This window comes from Meles meles, chromosome 6 (assembly GCF_922984935.1).
Source record: "Meles meles chromosome 6, mMelMel3.1 paternal haplotype, whole genome shotgun sequence".
In the NCBI taxonomy this organism is placed as follows: domain Eukaryota; kingdom Metazoa; phylum Chordata; class Mammalia; order Carnivora; family Mustelidae; genus Meles; species Meles meles.
This window is the reverse complement of record NC_060071.1, coordinates 39,062,120-39,080,995: the sequence shown is the minus strand read 5'-3', so window position 1 is coordinate 39,080,995 and position 18,876 is coordinate 39,062,120. Positions and strand designations below refer to the sequence as shown.

At 36.4% G+C, this 18,876-nt stretch overlaps 1 protein-coding gene across 3 annotated transcripts in view; it reads right to left on the bottom strand.

The window, feature by feature from the left end:
- The window catches only part of UNC13C (unc-13 homolog C), a 629,711-nt gene that overhangs the window by 347,096 nt on the left and 263,739 nt on the right, over positions 1 to 18,876 (bottom strand). For all 3 annotated transcript variants that reach the window (XM_046009970.1, XM_046009972.1, XM_046009971.1), the window contains exon 10: positions 10,512 to 10,731. In XM_046009970.1, coding sequence (XP_045865926.1) covers positions 10,512 to 10,731 — 220 coding nt within the window. The remainder of the gene's footprint in view (positions 1 to 10,511; positions 10,732 to 18,876) is intronic.

The following is an 18,876-nucleotide window of genomic DNA, read 5'->3' as shown; positions in this document are numbered from 1 at the left end:
CTCCCTCTCTCTGCCTGCCTCTCTATCTACTTGTGATCTCTCCCTGTCAAATAAATAAATAAAATCTTTAAAAAAAAAAAAAAAAAAAAAAAAAAAAAAAGGATTTGGAAACCATGTAAGTACATGATGGATCACAGGCCCAACCTCTCATTTTGTGATATGGCCATCGTTTTCAATAGGCTAAATTCTTTCTACTCAAAACCCTTTTTGATTTCCAGGATTTTTTGTTTGTTTGTTTGTTTGTTTATGATTGGTCCCAACTTTCTGGGTATTTTTGTTTTTAACACTAATCCTTTTGGCAATGAAAAATTTCCAAAAGTCCATTCTTGGATCCCTCACCTTCCCCCAGCCACCCGCCAGGTATTTTCAATGCTCTGTGTGGCCTCTGGGTTGTGCAACATTCCATGACAAGTTTACAACAAACCATGGTTCCAACTCTCATAGTTCCTTAGTGAGTTTGAAATGAGAAAGCAAAACTCCAAGGACCAGCATTGCAGGAGCAGCCACCGCTGATACCCAACATTTTTGGGTGCCAAACAAAGGTGATGTAATGAAAAGAATCAAAAACAAAACTCAGTAACAGATCCAATTTTCATCTACATGACTATATCACCCAACTTACAATTTTTTGAAATATATTTCTGAAATAACCACATTAATATCTGGTAGAATGTTTAGAGGTTAAATGAGAGAATTTATCTGCATGATTTCTACCACAAGGGATAGCCTTATTAATGCTCTTTGAGTCTAAGTCTTTGAATGGTAAGCCTAATGGAAGCACGGAAACTCAGACAAAGAGGAAAAGGTCAGCTGTTAGCTTTCTTTGTAATAAATTCACATTTAACAGCAGTACTGAAGTGAAAATCTTGATTTATTTGAAAGTATGACATTTGTTTCCTGAAGTGGAAAAAAACACATTCATAATAACTAAGGTATAATTAAAGAAAGTTAAAGGGATGAATATTCTAATAATATAAAGAGCAGATTCCCTGTCTTTATCTTAAAACAACAACAACAAAACAAAAGCAAGAAAAAAAAAAAAACTTTGAGGACTTAAAACACACTAAAAAAAAAAAAAAAAGAATACAAAGAATGAATGCCTTACATTTAAGATAACTTGAAAGTACATTCCAAATGCCCTAGTCTTCTGTTAAAACAGGCCATAGAAAAGGTACGCATTTGTAAACTGCATATCCTTAAACAATTCAGCATGTTTATAATTTAGCATCAACAGTTTGACCGCACATCCTTAATTCTTACACAATAAAACTAGCTTAGGCTACTGAATAATCCCCAACTAGCCACTAGGCATATTTTACTTCAAGTACTGAAATAGTCATTAAATAGAAAGAGCAGTGTTGCCTTGAAAAAATTATTGCAAGATTCAAAGTGCCCCAAAACTTGAGTATGTGACAATCATCCTAAGAATGAATGTTCAAAAGGTGAGAAGTGCCATAAAATGTAACTCTCCCCCAAATTTCTATGTAACTATTACTGTTTTAGCTCTTAGTGCTCTCAAAGGCTACAGAAAGAAAAAAAAAAAAAGTGTTAAAGTCCTTGAGAGTTGAAGTCCTTTGGATTATTTTTCTAAATTCAGAAAGAGCTATAGCAGATGACCATCCACATAATAATGCTCATTCAAGTAATCACTACCGAATTCAGGTAGAATATACTAAAGGTAGAATATACTAAATTTTTTTTTTACCTAAAGGAATCTAATCTCTGTACTTAACAACAGCATCCTGAACTTCTTGAATGAGTTAATTAAGAAAGCGTGACTATTAGCTGTGAAATCTTTCACCAATGCTCTTGATGTTGGAGTAGAAAACTCTTAATTTGTGGGCAACAGGCAAATCCCCAACTGCAAAACCACTGTTCAGGGAGAGCAGGTTAACAGAGGCTTATGTTTAAACCTCTCATCTGTTATTTCTAGAAAAAGATATGTGGCATTTTAAATGTTCTACTTTTACATGTTTTGATCTGACGGAAATGATTCAACTTAAATCTATGTCGTTTGGAGATACAGAGAAGAATCTATAATTAATTTTTGTCACCGATCTACAAGCACTTTCCACTGCCTATTGTTTATCGAACCTGATTTTCCTAATGAAACTATTTCTGAGATGGCTGCAATTTGCCATGAATTTCCAAACCCTTTGGATCTGTTATTTTCCTTCAGGTTTGGTCTGTTTATCTCAAAGTCATCAGAGGTAAACTTAAATTTGCATTTATATGACTCTTCCTTCAAAGTGCATGGCAGAAGGTCTAGTAGCTTCACTGAAATACAGTGAGTAATATGTCATTCAGGGATCAACAATAAATGGGATCAAAAGAGATAATGTACACTGAAAGCACTTTGTAAAATGTAATACATTATCCAAATGGAATGTATCACTGTTACTTTTAAAAACGCTTAATTGACAGATCAGAGGATACAATTATGCACAACAAAATTCATCCTTGTAAGAGATACAAGAGAATTCATCTGTAAACAGAGGCAAACTTAGCTAACATGGTCTCTTTCTATATAATTTAATGGGAAGGTCACTAAGTCGGAACACACACTTTCTCTATAATTTTTAATTTTTTACCCAGAACATAAATTTCATGTGAAATTCACAATTTCACCACCTTTGCATGGCAATTTATGATTTTAGTGTTTCAGATTATTATCTATATACATCTAACAGCTGCAATAGTCTCTCTTGGTCTCAATCTCTTTCTTGTTTTTCTCAAAAGCAATTCCAAAAATTTCTATTTTCAAGTCACTTGCCTCACCTCATTAACCTCCATTCTCAGCATATGATCTTATCTCTTCTTTAACAGAGACAGAGTTTCCCTAACTCACTGGCACATTTTCTCCCCTCCCTTATGGAAGAACACAAACAAGCAAAACCAAATAGTAACAACAACAAAACCAAAGCTTACCTGATATATTAGTAGATTTCTATGGTATAAAATATTCCTAACATGGCTTATTTCAAGCAACTGCCTTGCAAAGTCTTAAACATTTATCAATCCTCACTGGCTCAGATGCCTGTAAATCCATGTAGCTTTGTAGCTTAACCACGATCCTGTAAGGTCAACCTCAACTAAATGTGTATTCCACGTCTCAAGCATGCTTTTTAGAAAACAGGATACATTCAACAAAAAGAGAAGATAAAATAGTTCCTGGGAAACCTAAAACTAAGTTATTGCCATATTTGAGTATTTAATTTGGCTCTGGGTTCAATTTTATGTCTTAGGAACTTTGTGTATGCTCTCACCCTAAGGCCACAATCCTGGAAAAAATGAAAATAAATTCATTGTAAAATGATACACACATTGTGGAGTCTTATGAAAAGACAAAATAGAGGCACCCGAGTGACTCAGTCATTAAGTATCTGCCTTTGGGTCAGGTCATGATCCCAGGGTCCAGGGTTTGAGTCCTGTGTGGGTCTCCCTGCTTGGCGGAAAGCCTGCTTCTCCCTCTCTCCACTTCCCCTGCTTGTGTTCCCTCTCTCACTGTTGCTCTCTGTGCCAGATAAATAAAACTCTCAAAGGAAAAAAAAAAAAAAAAAAAAAGATAATATATACTGGGCACAGGTTTGGAATTTTCAGAAAACAAAGGCTATGCCCATCATCAGAAAGCAGAAACTGGTTGGTTTACATACATTATGCACTTAGAGTCAGCATAAAACAAGGGCATAAGATCAAATATGAAATGGAAGAAATACATCAAGAAAATCACTTTTCAATAAGGCAAAGGAGCATAGTGGTTCATGATGCTTTGCGAATACTAGAAGGTGACAGTCCTGTGTGACTCCTGACTTGCCACTTACTAACCATCTGAAATTGGGCTACTTTATCTCTGTAAACCTTAGTTTTCTCATCTGAAAAACCAAAGGAAATAATAGCAGCATTTTCTTAACAGAGTCATTTTAAGGATTAAATGAGATAAAATATAAAAATTTCAACACTAATAATTGAGCAAGTATAAGGTCTAGATGTCACAAGGTCAAGAAACAAGCATTTACTAAAGAATTTTACGTTAATATGGAATTTGGGGATTTTAGCTTTAAGATTACTTGACCTGTTGAGTGCTGTGAAGTGTATAAAACTGGTGATTCACAGACCTGTACCCCTGGGGCTAATAATACATTATATGTTAAAAAAAAAAAACAAAAAAAAGGATTATTTGACCTGTAAAGCAACTCCTTGGGGCCCCTGGATGGCTCAATGGGTTAAGCCTCTGCCTTTGGCTCAGGTCATAATCTCAGGATCCTGGAATCAAGCCCCAAATTGGGCTCTCTGATCAGCAGGGAGCCTGCTTCCCTCTCTCTCTGCCTGCCTCTCTGCCTACTTGTGATCTCTCTGTCAAATAAATAAATAAAATCTTTTTTTTTTTTTTTAAAGCAACTCCTTGAAAGCCCTCCCCACGGACAATGCCACACCCAATATCTGCCATGTGCTTAATGCTCTAGAACTACTTGCAATGGGAGCCAATGAAGTATTTGAAGATTTAAGAAAATAAAATCCAGGGGTGGCAGGGTGGCTCAGTTGTTTAAGAATTTGCCTTCAGCCCAAGTCATGATCCCATGGTCCAGAGATCAAGCCCCATCAGACTTCCTGCTCAGCTCCCCCTGCTTGTCCTCTTTATTTCTCTTTCACTCTCTCTCTCTCCCCTCTATCAAATAAATAAATAAAATCTTTAAAAAAATAGTTCAAGGAAACCAGAAGAAATTATTATTATAGTATTTTAATTTTTCATATCCATAAATGCATTTGAGGCTGGTGAAGCCAGAGGAGGCAGGTAATTGATATGCATGGAAACGTCTGATATTAAGGCATTTCTCCCTGTAGGAGTCTCTGCCTAAGAAACTTTATTGCTTTTCTTTTCTTTCACATAAAATCCTATAGGTGGCCCTGCTCTTGGGGCCTCTGTTTTTCTTTCTCATGAGATCATGTAGGTGGGCATGTAGCTGGCATTTTTTGCCTTTTCCCTTTAGTTGCTTTACAGCCAAGATCATCTTAACCCTCCCCTTCTAACATGCCTTTAGTCTTTCCAAGGAGCAGACCTACAACTCCCATCTTCAAATCACCTGTCTTCTTTGTCTTACACAATCAAAGCTACACACTCCACACAATATCTGGAACACAACAAAGAACTGACATTTAACAGAAGGATAATTGGAGGGTCACAGTCCTAGCATAGCATCACCTCCTCTTTTCGTAGGCGTCCCCATCACTGACAGTAGGAGAATGTGGGCAGGGAGCCCCCTTTCAAGGAACTGTCACCTTCTCTAAAGTAATTTTACTTTTGTTGAGTTTGGATCCAAAACCAAAAGTCAACCTTTCTTCGCTGCCCACCTTTACCATATTCAGTCATCCCATTATTGGTAAATGCAAACTTTGAGAACAAGTTCAGAAACATTTGCATATTAAAAGATGATGAAACCAGGAATGTATTCTCAAAATTGTTTGTCAAAGCTACAGCATTCTTTGGATACTAACTTCCGTGCTCGCTTCGGCAGCACATATACTAAAATTAGATACTAACTTCCTTGAAATGTCTCAATTATTTTAGAGTCAAAAATTGTACAGATGAGGGGAAAACTAATTTTAACAAAAGAAAGAAGAGTGCTTGATTTCAAAAGTATTTTTACGAAGTAAGGAAATAAGAAATCAAAGGAGAGATGGAAAGAGGAAAGATCTTTTTTGTTCTTATCACTTTTCACAACAGGTTTTTTTTTTTTTTAACAAGAGAAAAGAAAACAAAATTTTAAGCACAAGATTTTTTTTCTATTTCTCTTTTCTTAACCAGCCTCTGAATGGAAGTTGGCTGACACGACTAGTTCACAGTGTTATTGGAAGCTAGCCTGGCATTAACAGGCCACACTGTTCTCCTATTGGACGTGAGCAACCTCATAGGACACCAACTTCACTTGGTCTGTGTGACCATGACCATGCTGATATGAGACAAACAAGGTCATCTTACAAGTTTGTCTAACCACAAATGAAAACAAACCATAAAATACCAAACAATCCCTCTCCTACCTAATGAGTGACCGTTGTTTCTTGGCTGAGTACAGCTATTTGCTTCACTCCCCCGTCCTTCCTCCTGGTAGATAAGACTTTCTTTCACCTACGCAGTCATAAATTTTCCTCACTTTCAGACCAACCTCTGCTTTCTAACACCATCTTACTGAGATGGCCCATGGTTTATCCTGCTGTATATTCTCCTTTGTAGCAGTGGATAATAAACTGAACTTATAAAACTACAGGTGCGTTACCTCGCTCTGGCCAGAATGGCTAAAATTAACAACACAGGAAATAACAAGTGTTGGTGAGGATGTGGAGAAAGGGGAATCCTCTTATACTGCTAGTGGGAATGCAAGCGGTGTAGTCACTCTGGAAAACAGTATGGAGGGTCCTCAAAAAGTTAAAAATAGAGCTAAACTATGACCCAGTAATTGCACTACTGGGTATTTACTCAAGATACAAATACAATGATCTGAAGGGGCACCTGTACCCCAATGTTTATAGCAGCAATGTCCACAATAGCCAAACTATGGAAAGAGTCCAGATGTCCACCGACAGATGAATGGATAAAGAAGATGTGGTTTATATATACAATGGATTATTCAGCCATTAAAAAAAATTAAATCTTGCTATTTGCAAGGATTTGCAAGGACTAGAGGGTATAATGCTAAGGGAGATAAGTCAATCAGAGAAAGTGAATTATTATATGGTTTCACTCATATGTGGAATTTAAGAAACAAAACAAAGGATCATAGTGAAGGGAGGGAAAATAAAATAAGACAAAATCAGAGAGGGAGACAAACCATAATAGACTCTTAATCACAGGGAACAAATGAGGTTGGTGGAGGGGAGGTAAATGGGGGGATGGGTTAACCAGGTAATGGGCATTAAGGAGGGCACATGATGTAATGAACCCTGGGTGTTACAGACAACTGATGAATCACTGAACTCTACCTCTGAAACTAGTAACATACTAATGTTAATTAATTAAATTCAAATCAAATGAAATAATAAAATACTACAAATATGTTTTCAGTGGTCTTTATATAGGGGCATTACAAGTATTATTAACTCTTTTCACATATGTAGAATATGATGTTCAGAAAGGTTTTGAAAAATTCCAGTAGCAGCAGGATTAGCACCCAGATCTTTTTCAAGTAACTGAGGACTGTGAAATCTAGATATAGATATAAAGATATCCATTACTTACTGATGTTGAATACTTGTATGGTGTCAAGTATGGCATATTCACCATTTTTGTCCCCCTACAGCAGCCTACCCTAAACCTGAAGATTTATTCGTAGTTTATTTATTATTAGTTTATTCCTTTATTAGTTTATTCCTTAAGATTAAGAAAATGACCACTGTATTACAATGATTCAAATACTGATTCCATTTTTACCCAAACAAACTTATTAGATGATCTTCTCCTTAATGTTGTTGAAAAGTCAATGCAGTAGGTTTATTGTGATAGGGATATACTCAAGCTCAGTGGGTTGGCCACAGAGGACAGGACTTGAGTCATAACCATGATGTGAGGCCAACATCTGGGCAGCATAATTTGCCTAAAAGTCAGGGGTACTACATGGGAGAGTGGGAAAGCACCATAAATAAAATTCCTGAAATTGCCATTTTTCCCCTAATACAAGCTTTGCATATTTCTTTATAAATTAGGACAGAACACTATGTTGGGTGTTCAGAGATGTGGGATCTAACTTTATGTATGATATATATATGATTCTTTTTGACAAGAAACTGGATTATGTGAACTCAGTAAAATCAGTAGATTGGGTTCTCCAATCCACTAAACTCAAAGGCTCCCTTAAAAATCTGTGATTTTACAAAAGAATGGTCTTTCAACCACTACATGTTATTTCGAACTGCAGTTCTCATGCCCTCGTTTGTTGCTTAACCTACATTTATTAAGCATCTGATTATGCTACAACATGTGCTAAATTCTGGAGAAATAAAGAGAACAATTCTTGTTTTTATTCTGAGTGTGAGTGTATTTGTGTGTGTCTATGTTGACAGACTGCAAAGTCTTCAGAAAAAGATTAGCAAAATAATAAACGTTCTAAAAACCTGAAGACTCTGATTTGAAAAAGACAAGTATTTGAAAAACTGTCATAGGAAGTCCATTTATTAAATATTTTCTCTAGTGATAAGATTAAAGGATAGAAGTTTAAAGAATAGAAGTTACTAGGAAGCGGGGCTTTGTTCAAGCTGTTAATTTACACGTTGCAATTTTCTAATGATGAATTACACTCCTGACAAGGTCTACATTTTTCTTAGAAGTGTTCAAACAGACTGACCATTTTGAGAAAGAAATCATAGAACCTCCTCATCTCCGCAGGAGGCTGGCTACATTAGCTAGACTTCCCACACTGATTTCCCACTTTCTTATTCTCTCCTTTTCTTCCATCGTAGAAAAATGTGGAAGTCTACACGATGGGTGTCACCATTAAAAATTTCTTGCTTAAAACAATGAAAAGAGAAATTTCTTAAATTTCTTATTGATTCTGTAGAGTCAAACTCAAATTTTACTGATAGTTATTGTGCAAAGTGGTGTAGTTGAATTCGTATACTTGCAAAGCTTCTTTCTCTTCAACGCAAGGGTGGATTTTAGGAAAACAGTAGAAAGGTATTACTAAAGCAAATATTCCCTTCCTGGGGCACTCACACATACCCTCGTTTTTCTCAACTATTTTTGATTCTTTCAATTTATATGCGCATTTTAATGAATAACCTCGAAGAAAAAGTTGCCTAATTTAGCCAATATCCATCAATGTATCTTGAGAAACAGAATACAAAAATGTTTCCAAAGTCTAATGAATGTGTGACATCTTTATTCTCTAAAACACTGAGAGAAGAATCAGCTCATTTCTGAAGTATAATCTACAACATTTTTTTCCTTAATGGATTCAAGCCATTTGTTTCTAGATGGCAATATTTTTCTGTTTTTTTTTTTTTTCAAATGGCACTGCCCTAATACACTAATTTCTTTTTTTTTTTTTACACTCTTCCATTTTATTTATTTTTTCAGCGTAACAGTATTCATTCTTTTTGCACAACACCCAGTGCTCCATGCAAAACGTGCCCTCCCCATTACCCACCACCTGTTCCCCCAACCTCCCACCCCTGACACTAATTTCTTAAAATGCCTGTTTACAATTCATTTTTTAAATACATAGAATTCTAATCGGATTATGAGATTATGCAAGTTAGCTCCATAGTATTGAATCAATCCCCCTTCCTTTTAAGCAGGTATTCCTAAACATACTTTTTATTTTTCAAAGAGACACTACCCATTTTGGAAAAAAACGAAACAAAACAAAACATTCATTACCATTAGTAGCCTCCATGGGATCTGATAGTGTAGGGAGAATACTAATAAAGTAGAGAAAACTGTAGAATGTGCACGACTTACTACAAAACCAGCTGTGACAGCATTTATGATTTAATCTTTATTTTGGCTTTTTCCTCTGATCCCCTTCAATTTTAGGCAACCCATGGATGTTACACATTCACTGTATTCATATGAACAATAAACACAGGGGACAATGTTTACACGTGAAGAAAGGTTTGCAAATGGAAGTCCCTGTTTAAATAGATTTCATTGGCAGTATTTTTGTTTTGTTTTGTTTTTTGGTTTTGTTTTCTGTAGTAATTTAAGGGTTGTAGCCACAACCAAATCAATGCAGCACTGAAAGGACAGTAATATGTATTTTAGATGGTGATGTTTTGGCATTTCTGGACCTAATCCAAAGCAGCAGTACAAAGAATTTTTTCTGGAAATGGAAAATTTAAGATAACTTGTCATAAAGGTCGAAGTGACATGTACCTATTCAGAAGTGTAAAAGGATGGGGGAAGCCATTAATATTCATTGAGTATCTACTATGTGCCAGACTCTTAGCAGAGACTACTTCATTAAGTCTTCCCCATAACCCTCTGAGGTAAATTTTATTATTCTTGTTCATTTGGTGGAGAAAAATGAAGCCGTGAGAAGTTAAAAAACTTGCCCAAGGTCACATATCTGGTGAGATGTGTCTACAATATTCAAGCACAAAACCTCCCAATTCCAAGAATATGACTCCTTCAGGCAGACTCCAAATAGGCTTGGGAAGGAGTTTAGATTGCTGTAATCACAAGGGTGTGCCTTAGCCCTTGTCTGAGGAAAATGACTTTACAGGGTCTCACGTTCCACACAGGGCTATTATGAGATGGAAGTGACCAAACAGAACAGAAGTTGCTTTCAAGTTTTCTACCCGGCAAGTGCGCCATTGCTTTAAGGCATCTAAGTTAGCGCTCTGCACTGTGAGAACAGATCGTCAACGATATGACTTGACGGGTGATTTGTGAATCTTTGTGTGATGGGAGGGGTGGGGGTTGGAATTACTGAAAAGCAGCAAGAGCTGAAGAGGTCTAATCTGAAAACATGGAGGATGAGGTAGACTCTGCATATATATCTCTACCCTAACCAGGTACTCACTCTGCAAACAGTCAGCATTTAGGAGGTCCTGACACTTTTCATGGCACTTCACTCCACACTCCAAACACTTCATGCCTTGGCGAGCAATGCCCCACAGGAGCCCTTCACACTCGTAACAGTAGGTGGGTGTTGTTGCCGTCCAGACTTCGAAGTTGTGGGGGGTAGTGGAGGACATGGGGTAGATCAGTGCCTGCAAAGTCTTCTTGAAGACATGTATTTTCTGTAAAGATAAGTTATAATGCCAGCCAAGTCAGTGGATTTGGAGAATTTTAGCATAAAACTATTTTATCACTTCTCCCTGAAAATACTATTTTGAAAGAGCCTCTGAGTTATTGACAAGTCATGATAGTAAGCACAGTAATTCTGCTCACTTATTCTTCCCTCAGCATTCTGGGGCCCAAGTCAGTCATTTGAACACAAAGAACTCCCTGATCTCCCAGACTGGACTGGGTTCCACTGTTGTGCAACTTCTTTCATAGCAGCAGGAAGCTCTAATTACTTGATAATGTACATATCCTGCTACATTGTGGACTCTATGAGGCCAAGGATGATATAGATCTCCTTGGGCTAAACTGGTTGTTGACAAAATTGTGAAGTAGATGGGAAATAGATTCTCAACGCTGACACTATCCCTCCAGAAACATCCCCCCCCCCCTTTTGTATTCTACTAAGGCCTCTCATTCCTGACTCTGTACTCTCCCTGACACTTCAACCCTTCCCAGCCCCTAAGTATGCTCATTCTACAATTCCTTCTGTAGGGGACTGCTTTCATTGCCTATCCGTTCAGAAGGAACTCATCAACTCATTCATAAGAGACCATTAGTAGTAGGTAAAGGCTAAAAGTGGCACTCTCCCATGGTAATGGTAATATTTTAAAGGGAGATAACTTTTTTTAATTAAAATTTTTTAAATTAACATGAAATGTATTATTTGCCCCAGGGGTACAGGTCTGTGAATCGCCAGGTTTACACACTTCACAGCACTCACCATAGCACATACCCTCCCCAATGTCCATAACCCAATCACCCTCCCCATACCCTCCACCCCCCAGCAACCTTCAGTTTGTTTTGTGAGATTAAGAGTCTCTTATGGCCTGTCCCCCTCCTGATCCCATTTTGTTTCATTTTTCCCTTCCCTACCCCCCAAAGCCCCGCTTTGCCTCAAATTCCTCATATCAGCGACATCATATATTTGTTTTTCTCTGACTTACTTCGCTCAGCATAACACCCTCTAGTTCCATCCATGTCATTGCAAATGACGAAATTTCATTTCTTTTGATGGCTACATAGTATTCCAACTTTATTTTTTGTATACATATAGGGTTTTTTCTTCTAAAAATTTTTGAGATACAATTTCTTCTAATAGATCAAAATATACCCTAAATCTAGCACAGTGTATTGTTCTAGTCTCCAGCCAGAGAAAATTCTTTCCACTTTCTTTTTCTTTCTTTTTTCCAACCAACTTATCAATTCCTTTTTTAAAAAATTTTTTATCTTTACAGTCATATTCCATCCCTTCATTGTGTTTACCCTTATTTTATAAGGGTACCCATCTATCTATCTGTCTCTCTCTCTCTCTCTCTATATATATATATATATATATGCCCATATACATATATTTTATTTTATAAGTTTTTATAAGTTTTTTATTTTATAAATTTGCAAGTTTTAATAAGTTTTATATTATTATAAGTATTTTATAAGTTTTATATTTGATAAGTTTACATATATATATATCTTTCTTTCTTTATAATTTTGGGAGATAGTTTCTTCTAAGAGACCAAAATACACCCAAAATCAAGTGGGTAGCTTTATTCTATTCGCCAGTCTAATATATATTTTTTAATTTTTTTAAAGTTTTTTAAAATTTCTTTTTACCCCCTTTCTTCTCCCCCCAATTTGGGATATCTTCTGATTTGGTTAGCACACATTTTTCTGGGGTTTTGGCCACCCTTTTAGTATTTTATTCTCTCATTCATGTATTCTTATCTGGATAAAGTGACAAGGCAGAAAAACTCACCACAAAAAAAAGAACAAGAGGCAGTACCAAAGGGTAGGGTCATAACTTTTTATAGCATATGGAAAGACATTCAATGATAAGCCACTGGTGCAGTAGAAAAACTCACTGCATGAGTAGCCAGGAGATCTGTGTTCCCTAGCATGGGGCCAATCACATGACATTTCACATGGGTTTTTTCAGGCCATATTTACAACCAGTCTTCCATATTTCTTTTCTTAGTGTCTAACAGTGGTTATCATTGTCCCTGCCACATACTTGGGATACAACACATATTTTGTGGAGTGAATGTTCTGTCACTTAGGAATCTTATAATTCACAGAGAGACTTAGATCTCTAAGTCCACTTTCTTCACTTTCTTCCCCTACATATCTACCTACCTGCAGTATTATTTTGAAGACCAAATTATATGATGAAAACCAACATGATATAACACAATTTACAAAACACTAAATAAATACCAACTGTTAGTACTTATAGTGGATTTTCCAGAAACCACCATAGGTTGATAGGAAAGAGACTTGTCTGGGCAAGTCCTTTTCTGTGTTTTCCATATCGAACTATGTAGGTGACTTTTCTTTTTTTTTTTTTTAAGGTTTTATGTATTTGACAGAGAGGTAGAGGGAGAGTGCAAAAAGCAGATTCACTGTTGAGCTCAGAGCCCTCATGGGGCTCAATCCAAGGACTCTGAGATCATGACTCTGAGATCATGATGTGACCTGAAGTCAGATGCTTAACCTACTGAGCCACCGGGAATGCCTGCAAATGACTTCCTGAAAGAAAGACTATCACTCTCTGAAGTTACATTTACAGGTAATTTCACACAACTGCCTGATGCATAATGAATGAATATTTACATAAATCCTGTAGGAGCTTAGCATTTACAAGAAACAATTATATTTTGCATTAATAATCCTTAAATCTAATTTTAAAATATCTTAGACCTCATTTCAGAGTATCTTCACAGGGCTGAAATGACCAATTTTCCACAATTTTTCAATTCCACAGTATAGTAACAGCACATTCCCCTTTCTTAGTACATTCCTCTCACTGTGTATTTTCCCAGAATATGTTTGGTCATGGTACTGGAAGACTCCCTGCAGGGAGTTAAGCTTCATTGAAACTTTTTCTAACTGTTAAACATCAAGATCCAGCCTTGCTATTACATGAGTTTCTAGTCAAAACTTTCAACACTTCCCGTGAATCTACAGAGCAGCAGTATGACCTAATGTGGGAGTGGGAGACCCCCCATATTAAGGTTTATAATACAACTGGATCCATCCTTTTCAATAAATACAGCCTAAGCCAAGTAAATCTTTCAGCTTCCTTTCATAATGAAGACATCTTATCTTGCAAAAAATTGTTCAGAGTTCTTTCAGAATTAAAACTATGTATTATTCATGTTTGCTTCCATTGTAACGCTTAGCGGAGTGGGTATCTTCAATATCATTAAAGTGAATTGAACAATTCTTGCCATAATAGATTTTTCAATCAGCCATCCACAGAGAGCTTCCTGCTCTGAGCTGAGGGGGTATGTGTGTGTAATGTAGCATTTTTAGTTTAGATTAAAAAATAGTAGGAAATTTAGTTATATTTGCAATCACATCAGGTAATTTGTCGTTTGTCTTAGTAGGGAGAAGTAATTTTAACCCAATAGAATACTAGGTGGGAATAGTCTGCTAATGAACCCAAGAAAAGTAAAATATACATGAACTTAGAAAGCAGGGTTAGCTAAAAGGTTGTTCTGAACGTGAACTTATCCATATATTTCAGGATAAGTAAACGATTCATACATTTTCTCCAGGTCCCTATGTGTATATTTTCTTTTTATTGAATTCAAGGGATATGTAGTTGGCCTCCTTAGATGCAATAAGTATAAGAAATAGTTCCTAAAAAATTAAGCATGGTAGAGAAAAAAAGAGTTCTGAATAGACAGCTGAGAAGTTTTCATTGAAATGTTTGTTTGGTTGGGATCAAAGAGCCATGATCTACTTCACAAAAAGAGAGGGAAGCTAATTAAAAAAAAATAAAGGAAATAGGGAAAAATTACTAGATAGCATAATGAAAATCAATTGAATGGGACATTAAAATAAATCTAACATTTAAAAGCTACAGACACTGGAGAAAATACTGGATAGCTCACTAGAGGGTATATATCCCCAGTCTTAAAGAAATGAAAATATGCATCTTTTTTATTTGTGATTTTTGAGATATTAGTGTTGTCTATCAAAGCTGAAAATTACTCTGAAATAAATGACACATGGAGGGACGTCGGGTTGGCTCAGTTAAGTGTCTGACTCTTAGTTTTGGCTCAGTTTGTGATCTCATGGCTCATGAGATCCAGCCCAGCACTGGGCTCTGCACTCAGTGGGGAGAGTGTGCTTGAGGGTTCTTCCCTCTGCGCCCCCTCGCATTTGTGCACACTCTCTAACAAGTAAACCTTTTTTAAAAAATGACATATGGCAACATTTCTTACTGAAGCGAAGTATAAGATGCAAGGATGGCCACTTTAGAAACTCAGGAAGTGAGTAGTTAGGAAAGCATGTACAAATCTATCTCGTAAGGGATTCTTACTCTCAGGAAAATACTTCACCCTGAGGTAATGAGGTACTTTCCTAGCAGCAAAAGAAGACTAGATCAAATCAGATTATAAGCAAGGACCAAGAGTGTGAAAGTTTTGTGGAATAAATCAAAAAAGTAAGGAGCACTGAATAAAACAAAGGGGAAGAAATCAAGGGGGAGACTCCAAAATTAGCCACAGGCCATAGAAAATGGGAATCTAACACCATTAGGAGTTGGATTGAAAGCAAAGAGATTTTTTTTAATGTAGTGCTTTTTACTAGAAAGATAACTAGTTGTAGTTAGTAGGATCCTAGCTGACACAAAAGGATGGGACTGGGAATGTAATCTAGAGAGGGTCTCTGGCCTAGGTAAACCAGCAGACAAGTGTGTAGAGAGGGTGGTCCCAAGAACAAGCAGAGCCTTCATCTGCTGGGATTCAGACTCAAGAACATAATGAATTCAGTAATAGAGGAGAATTAGTATAATCTATTTTAAAGGTTTCTAAAATTCTCCAATCTTCACAATAAACATATACACTTTCATTTCTTTTCTTTTTTTTATTATCCTTTCAATAATTATAGATCAAGCTGCATTTTACATCGTATAGGAGTCTCTTGTTTCTAAATGATACTGGTATTTTAGATGTGTATATACATTCTATCTTTCCCCCTCTCTTCTAAGAATCACAAAGATTTTGTAAATCATGCTCAACACTTCACGGAAGTGACTTGCAAAATGAAACAATTCTTATTGGCAAACAATAATCCTGTCTTTTCCCCACTCAAAATGAGAACAAAACAAAGCAAACAAACAAAAATTTCATATGTTATTTTCTTCTCTAGTATGTATTTTCTAATTATAATAAAATGCATGCTCACTGTAAATTTAATTTATACAACAAAAATTGCACTAAAATTTTTATAAAGTTACTCAATTAATTTCTCAAAGTTAGCCATGGTTCTTTTGTGATTTTCGTCTATTTATGAACAGAATATAAGACAACACAATTAGGAATAAAACTGATAAACATCAGTTTTACATTACTGAAGTGATTGCAGAAAAAAGAAGTCAAATTTTATTTTGTGGAGACACTGTTTTATCTGTAGAAATGAGGTTAAGGAATGCTTTGACTCTGATAAGCCTCTTTAGCAAAGTACAGCTTATAGATTACAAAAGGTAAGATGCTCACATCCTGAACAATTATTTTGTTAATAATTTCTCCTTTAAGAAACTGGAATCTAAGGTGAAATGTTCTAATATGTCACTTTTTGAACAATAAGGACACAGGAAAAAAAATGAATGCCTTTTCTGTTCATAACTATATAAGAAAATTAAAATGAGCCCCCAAAATAAAACAATAAGGCTTCTTGCCAAAAGTGATGACTAGTATTTTTAGAACATCAATATTCCAATCAACTAACTCTTAATACAACAGGGACAAAGCATGTCTGTCTCCATTTGCCATATATTTTTTCTCTTTTTCCTCTACTCTGTTAACCAGTGACACAACTAATGAAGTTGCATTTTTCTCATCATCCTCTGGTTTTTCCTCATGAGATTATGTGAACTATGACCTTCCCATACTCAAAAAACAAAAACAAAAAAAAAAAAAAAACAAGAACACCACATTTTGATAATCACAAGAAAAAACATGCTTCTTGTTTTGAAGCATTTTTTATGTACCTTGATATGCACTTTTTAGGGAAAAAAAAAACAAACCTAGGGGCATTTGGGTGGTTCAGCTGGTTCAGCAACAGGTCATGAGATCAAGGCCTGTGTCAGGCTCTGAGCTCAGCAGGGAGTTTGCTTGAGATTCTCTCTCCCTCTCCCTGTGCCTTTTCCCATGCTCACACACTAAACAGATAGATAAATAAGTAAGTAAGTAAGTAAATAAATAAATAAATAACATCTTTTTTTAAAAATCTCTTTGCTGTCCTGTAGGTATCATTTTGCATTATTTCTAGACAAAAACTTCAGAAAGATCTGTAGAACAAAGATTGGGTATAATGTGACTTTTGAAATTTGTTATAAACACGAAGACAGAACAATGGCATAATAAGTTCTTGAGTATAAAACGGTTTAAGTTTGGGGCACCTGAGTGGCTCAGTCAGATGAGCACCCAACTCCTGATTTCAGTTCAGGTCACGATCTTGTGAGATCAAGCCCCACATCAGGCTACCCACTCAGTGGTGAGTCTGCATCTCTTTCCCCAACCTCTACCTGTCTTCCTCTCCTCCCCCACCCCACTTGAGCTCTCTCTAAAATAAATATATCAATCTTAAAAGAATAAAAGAGCTTATAAATTTCAGGTCCAATTTGCTCATGAGAGTAATCATCGCCTGGGTGGCTCAGTGGATTAAGCCGCTGCCTTCGGCTCGGGTCATGATCTCAGGGTCCTGGGATCGAGCCCCGCATCGGGTTCTCTGCTCCACGGCGAGCCTGCTTCCTCCTCTCTCTCTGCCTGCCTCTCTACCTACTTGTGATCTCTCTCTCTGTCAAATAAATAAATAAAATCTTAAAAAAAAAAAAAGACTGTAAAAGCTAAAGTTATTCAGGTAAAATTTTATATCTGAAAATGTAAACAGAGACCAAAAGTTATTTGCCTATCTTTGGAAGAGCCTGAGTACTTTGTTCTTACTTATACAGTCTGTTAACAGACACCTAAGTAACATGCGCAGTAAGTGCAAATAGAGAGTGAATAATGGTAAAGAAGATGATTGAGTAATTCAAGAAGAGTGCAGTATAGAATATGCTTGTTATGATAGAAAACATGTTCTGTAAACAAATTAGGATAGATTTGTCATGTACTGTATGTGACACTTGTTCTCCAATTCAAACTTTAAATGAAAATGTGTATATAGGGGCACCTGGGTGGCTCAGTGGGTTAAAGCCTCCGCCTTCGGCTCAGGTCATGCTCTCAGGGTCCTGGGATTGAGGCCCAGATCTGGCTCTTTGGTCAGCAGGGAGCCTGCTTCCCCCTCTCTCTGCCTGCCTCTCTGCCTACTTGTGGTCTCTCAAATAAGTAAATAAAATCTTAAAAAAAAAATCTGCACAGTAAAGTGAACCATCACCAAAATGAAAAGCCAACGTGCTGAGTGGAAGAATATATTTGCCAATCATATATCTGGTAAGAGACTACTACCTAAAATATATCAAGAACCCTTACAACTCTATAGCAAGAAAACAAACAACATGATTTAAAAACGGGCAGAGGGTCTGCATAGACATTGTCCCAAAAAAAGATATAGGTATGGCTACAAGGCACATGAAAAGATGTTCATCATAATCCATCATTAGAGAAATGCAAATCACAATCAAGTGATCACACCTCACAACTGTCAGAAGGGCTCTCATCAAAACCAGAACAATAATAAGTGTTGGCAAGGATGTGGAGAAAAGGGAAAACTTCTACAGTGTTGGTGGGAATGTAAATGGAAAACAATATGGAGTCACCTCAAAAAATTAAAAACCTCACTACCAAATCACCCAGAAATTCCACTTCTGAGTATTTATCCAAAGAAAACAAAAGCATTAATTTGGAAAATGACGTATACTTCCATGTTCACAGTACCATTATTTATAATAGTCAAGACACAGAAACAACCTCAGTGTTGTTGAATGGATACAAAAAATCTGGTGTGGTGTGTGTGTGTGTGTGTATAATACAACATTATTCGGCTATAAAAGAGTACAATCTTTCCATATGCAATAAAATGGATGGATCTTGACAGCATAATGCTAAATGAACTAAGTCAGAGGAAGACAAACCCTGTATGATCTTATTTAC